The 6004-nt window shown below is 39.0% G+C and overlaps 1 protein-coding gene across 1 annotated transcript in view; it reads left to right on the top strand.

Moving 5' to 3' along the window:
* The first annotated feature begins 782 nt into the window (after positions 1-782).
* LOC108250051 (gamma-glutamylcyclotransferase-like) overlaps positions 783-6004 on the top strand; it is a 16922-nt gene continuing 11700 nt past the window's right edge. The window contains exons 1-5 of the mRNA XM_017439755.3: positions 783-945; positions 1022-1186; positions 4748-4873; positions 4952-5097; positions 5175-5307. Of these exons, the coding sequence (XP_017295244.1) occupies positions 4763-4873; positions 4952-5097; positions 5175-5307 (390 nt within the window). The 5' untranslated portion in view covers positions 783-945; positions 1022-1186; positions 4748-4762. The remainder of the gene's footprint in view (positions 946-1021; positions 1187-4747; positions 4874-4951; positions 5098-5174; positions 5308-6004) is intronic.

The raw sequence follows: 6004 nt of genomic DNA on the forward strand, positions 1-6004 counted from the left end.
AATCTTGGCTAATAAACTATATGTGTGTTTTTGGTGTTTACATAATTTGTCTAAAACAACTAAACGACCGAGAAAAACCTTCGAAAAGACTCGACGAGACACTGAAGCAGGCTGAGCGCAGTCCCGCAGCGCGCTCCTTCGCGGGGGCGCGCCCGATCTCACCCGATCAGTTTTTGGCAGAGAATCACACACCGGATCGCCGTTAGGAAAATGTACTTGAAATAATTACTTCCAGCCTTTATTTTGAAGAATGGATGGCAAATGGAATATGGTCAGTTCAACATGTCATGGATGACAGAGGGAAAATTCTAGATTTAATTAATAATAAATATAATATTAACCGCACTAAAAAACAGATTCAAGGTGTAATTAAATATATCCCTCAGGCTCTTATTAACTAAATACAAGGATCGTTGCTTGATGTATCCTCAATACACAGCTTTACCAACTGTTTATCAAGGACTACAGTTTTACAACTAACATTTGCAATGGTAAATCTTTAAGAACAATTATCATCCAAAATACACACCCCTTCCTTTTGAAAAGAAGAAGTATACTTAAAGAATTTTCTTTTAATGTATGTAAAAAAATTAGATTAGAACTACTTAAATTACCCTTGACCTCCAAAATCAAAGGAACTTAATTTTAGGATAATAAATAATTTCTATCCATGTAAAGAATACTTAAGACTAAAATTTAATATTGAGGCAAATGATTGTACTTTTTGTCAGTCTGAGATAAAAACTATGCAACATTTCTTCTTTTCTTGTACTTGTCAGGAGTCTGGAGTTTTTGTTTTTTGCCTGCTATTTACACCTGAGATCCAGCAGAGGGCGCCTGTCATCAGGAGGAGCTACCAGCAGGTGGTTCTAATAATCAGCTCATCAAGGGAGGCTTAAAAGGACGCTGCAGCCAACACTTCACCGTCAGTGTTTTACCTGTATGGTATGTGTTACCTCTAGACCAAACTAACTTCTTGGACTTTGTGGACTTTGCTTCATGCAACCTTGCTTTGTTCCAGGTTCCATAGTTCAGAGACTTAGACCTTCATAGACCAAGTGCCTTCCCTGACCGAACCCTGCTCACCCTCCAACACCACTGGATCTCAAACTCAGCTGGATTCCACCACAACAGGACTCAGACTTGTACATTGGACTCTTCCAGGAAAAGTCATCTTCAACTTCCAGTAAGCATTACCTCTGCCAATAAAATCATTGCCATCAACAAACAACCAACTAATCCTGTCTCCCATCACAGTTATGGGGCGCCGTTTGTAAAGGAGCTTGTGCTCAAAATTCATGCCTAAATTGTCACATTTAGCTTCAAACACTGTTTAAAAATGTAGTGTTGATTTTCTGATGTCACTTTTTACAACATGTAGCTAGTTGCATGTATTACACTTTAAGTGACACAACATGATTTTTTTTTTTTTTTTTTTTACATTTTTAGGCGAGAATGTGGCTTTGAAAGTCTCAAATATCTGCTCGGTTCATCGATACATGACCTTATTACAATATTGTTTTGACACTTTCGGACATGCCTGCTGTTTCACGTTCGGTACACCAGGGGAGAACGCCTGACTCCCGGCACATTGTTATAAAAACTCCAGCTAGCTTTCCCAATGAGTGGAAGATAAACACAGATATTACATAATATCTAACTGTAAAATGTTTGGTTTACTAAAGTATTTCAGCAAACTTCAGCCTAGTGTCAAGCTTTTATTTTGGTACTTCCTGTTTCAGGCATTAAAAATTAGTATATTAGCTAAACATTTAGTTCCAACATTTAGATTTAACATATAATATTTAGCTGTAACTAGCTAAATGTTGTAAAAAGTGACATCAGAAAATCCACGCTACATTTTTAAACAGTGTTTGAAGCTAAATGTGACAAAATTTAGGCATGAATTTTGAGCACAAGCTCCTTCACAAACGGCGCCCCATACAGTTGCTGCTCCAGTTTCTTTGTTCCTGGCTTCCAGTACACTATTCACTGTGTTCAATAAATCTTTATATTCCTATTTCCTGGCTCCTGAGTGTGTTCTGCATGTGGGCTAAATCCCTGCCTAAAATCATGACAATACTTATAATTTTTGAGAGGATCTTCATAATTGGTTCATGACCAATAATTTAAATATTCCAACTTTAACTTACAACAACATTAAATTTGGTATTTATACTTTGGACACAAATTTGGAATTTATAATTAATAATTTAATCTTGATGGCCAAATATTACTTACACAAATGTAAATTAAAGGGAGTTTTTCCTTTCCACTGTCGCCAATGTGCTGCTCAAGATGGGAGACTGCAACGAAGTGAAGAGTCAATGGAATCTGCGGATTTCCTTAGAAAACTTTTACTAATTGGCTTTTTATAATGTATGTGCATGTTTGGTTTATTTACAGTGCCCTAAGACTACTTTTTCAAATCCAGGCCCAGCAGTGGTAATCCAGATTTCTCTATAAAGAATCATGCTGGAAATTAGTTTTTTTATTTGCTACTCCTGCTGCACTAGGCATGTAGGTGCATCACATTTTTGCATATATGACAAGTTTATCCTTGGGTTCTGTCAGTGGGCATTGTACAAAATATTGCTTGTAGATACTTTTTGGTAAAATGGATAAAGAAGCTCCAGTGTGTACAATTAACTCCGGGACCTGGTAGTTTCCTTGTGGTGCTTCAGTATTCATTTTGCATGTGGTTTTATCAAGTGCTGCAGCCTCCAGCTTAACATCATTTACACACAGTACTGCTAACTCTGGTACAATCACTTCTCTCACTACAACTACAGGTGATTTGCATACTATGGCAAAATGTCCCATTTTCTTGCAGTTATTACATTTTACTTTAGCAGCAGGATAGTTCATATCATTAGCCACGTGTTTATCTGATCCACATCACAGAAGTAACATTGTTTTGTATGACTTGCCTGTTTATAATGAACATTGGGTGGAGGTTCGTCTGTTTGAGCTGTTTGTGCTCCTCTTTTACCTCAAAACTTAGCACATGCTCCTTTCACAGCCTGTACCAGTGTTGTCAGGAATGTAGTGGCAGCTGAGAGCAGTGTAGCATCTTTAACTGCTGCTTCCACTTGGCATGCAATGGTTAGAGCTTTATCCTGTGTGAGGTCCTCTTCCACCAGTACCTTATCCCTCCCAGTACTGAGATAAACATTAGAAATAAGCTGATCCCTTGTGAGTAAATTTTAGATTGGCCCAAACAAACATGGTGCCGAACATTGCACACACTGTCCGAATGCATGTCTGCACCATCACATTAACTTTGGGTACAAAATGTTTTTCCAGTGCAGCCATGGCTTCATCAAATGTTGTACCTTGTTCTGGAAGTGTGTAAGAAAAAATGTTGTCCCCCTGCTCACATTTGTGAATTTGTCACAAAGAGACCGGCACCATTTCTGATAGATGGTGCACAATAACAAGTGAACGAAGGGAACATGTTCCTATATTGCCTGGCTAAACTCCCTCCTGGACAGCGCTATAATGCCCAGCTGAGGTGAACTTCATACCAGCCAGCACATTCACAGAGAGCCATCTGTGTCTGTGTTCTTCTCCATGCACAATAATTGTGATATCTCCTTCCATGAGTTCTTCGGCATTTGACTATTGTAATGGGAATAAAAAGTGCTTCAATGATTTTCTGCTGCATGTAAGTTAAAGCTGTGTTTAACTGTTAGAATGGAAAAGTACAAAAGCATTTATGACACCATGTTTTAATGAAGGAGCACTCCTTATCTTATAGGGCTCTGGGGTGTAGGAAGTGGTTACCTGATCCCTACATCCATTCCTTGACCCCTCCTCGACCTACGGAAAGTTAGAGTGTGTAGAGCTGAGAATTTAAAGGGGGGCCTTTTGTCCTGTGGTCAGACTCACTCTGTTGACTCGCCTCAGCTATACCTGTATAGCTTAAATAAATTATCCAAAGACAAAACTCTGCATTGTCCTCTTTGTTAAAGAAAATTCCACAACACTATCTTTATAAGTTTTGCTGGAACCGTTGTAAAGATGCCTGTATTTCCTAACAGCCTTGGCCAACTGCTTCTCAGCTGAGAGTAGCAAAATGAGTGACTCCAAATGTGTCCACAACAAAGTTCTAACCAATTACACAATAGGTAACACAAAGTTCTGCCTAGACCTCATGTGGAGAAGTGGCTGTTGCAGCTTTAGGGAAAAAAAGGTGTGATTTTCATCCTGCAACCATCTGAGCAAGAGCTAATTTCTTCACTTCTCAATGATTATAAATCCACCTTAATGTGTGTGTGTACCTTCATTGTGTTAACTTTTAAAAACCCAGAAATCCTTATGTCGGTCAAAGACCAGTCCTAATACAAGGAAATATTCTTCTTTGGTTCAGGGTTAGGTTTAGGGCTAAGGTTTGAGTTGGTGTTAGGGTTGGGTACATACTGGTGATGATTAGGTTTAGAGTGAGGGTTAGAAGTCAGTACAGTATAAGAATAGAAATATAAACCTGTGTGTGCTTGTGCACGTGTGTATGTATTATTTAAAGTGTGTTTTACGTTCTGGACCTCTGGCTGGAAACATGTGGTAGACTGTGGAGTGTGAGTGTGAATAGAGATGTGTATCAGTACAGAGGATTAGCATGAGAATAGTGAGTGGGGGGCTCCAAACACACAGTGGTGGTGCAGCTAGGCGCTTCATCCAGCGCTTCAGTTTTGTTGACTAAATTTAACAACTTCCAAACTTCTCAGAATTTTTTTTATTTCTGTAGGAAACTGAAGAGAACATGGAGAAGGACCACAGCTTCCTGTACTTTGCATATGGGAGTAACCTTCTGAAGGAACGTCTCAGGTTGAAGAATCCTTCTGCAACAGTTCATTGTGTGGCAAGGCTGAAGGTCAGACCTAAGGAACATCAGTACCCTGTTCTATAATCTGAAACAGATACAGTAAAGTGTTTCATTTTCTTATTCCAGGACTATAAACTAGTGTTTGGAAACCACAAAGGCCTTGCCAATGACCAGTGGCATGGTGGTGTGGCCACCATTGAGCGCAGCCCAGGAGATGAGGTCTGGGGAGTGGTGTGGAGGATGAACATATCCGATCTGGAGTCACTGGACAAGTAAACATCTCTTTTTCATACTGTTTTTATTTGAATGATTTTCATCATCTGAAACTTTCTAATGTTTTTGTATGAAGTCAGGAGAATGTGAGGTTAGGAACATACAGTCCCGTGGAGCTTTCCGTGAAGACCAAAGGTCAGGAGATCAGCTGTCGTACCTACATAATGAACAGCTGTGTGTACGCTCCACCTTCTCCACAATATCTTCAGGTAGGACTTCAAATGCTTTTATCACCTGCTGCTGAAAGATGAAGGCAGGTGGTAATGTTTTTGTCCATGTCTGTCTGTTGTCAAACTATTTCATAAACCACTAGATGTATTTTAAAGAAACTCTGAAGGCAATCACTGAATGTCAGTCGACAAGTGATGTCAGTCAAGGTGGCAGCCACAGACAACTGACCTTAAAAACACAAAAGTGCCCATTACACAGTTAATTTTACAGATATTGACCTAAAATTTGTTGTGGTAGTAGCTAATGGTCATTCACAACATATACTCTGAGAATGACATCTTGCTATATTGTGTTATTGTCAAGGTTTGACCACATCATTTCTCACTATGAGATGATCCTAGTATAAAACTCTGAGATGAAAGGTGGTGAGTGTTACATAAATGAATGTGGAAGCCTTGTTTCTAATTGTGCTGTGGATTATAATAATTGTTATATTCATATTATTATTATTATTATTATTATTGGGGCCTGCCAGCAGTGCATAGAGAGCAGTACAATGCCTTGCTTCGCAAGGCATTGTACTGCCTCATGCAATGCATGCAGGCCTCTATTACTCTACACCTCGTAAAAGTGTCTCTTTATTATTATTATTATTATTATTATTATTATTATTATTATTATTTATTCTTCTTCCGTTACCCTCAATGCGGCCCGAACCGAGCAAAGAACACCCAC

The sequence above is a fragment of the Kryptolebias marmoratus genome, linkage group LG16, assembly GCF_001649575.2.
Source record: "Kryptolebias marmoratus isolate JLee-2015 linkage group LG16, ASM164957v2, whole genome shotgun sequence".
NCBI lineage: Eukaryota > Metazoa > Chordata > Actinopteri > Cyprinodontiformes > Rivulidae > Kryptolebias > Kryptolebias marmoratus.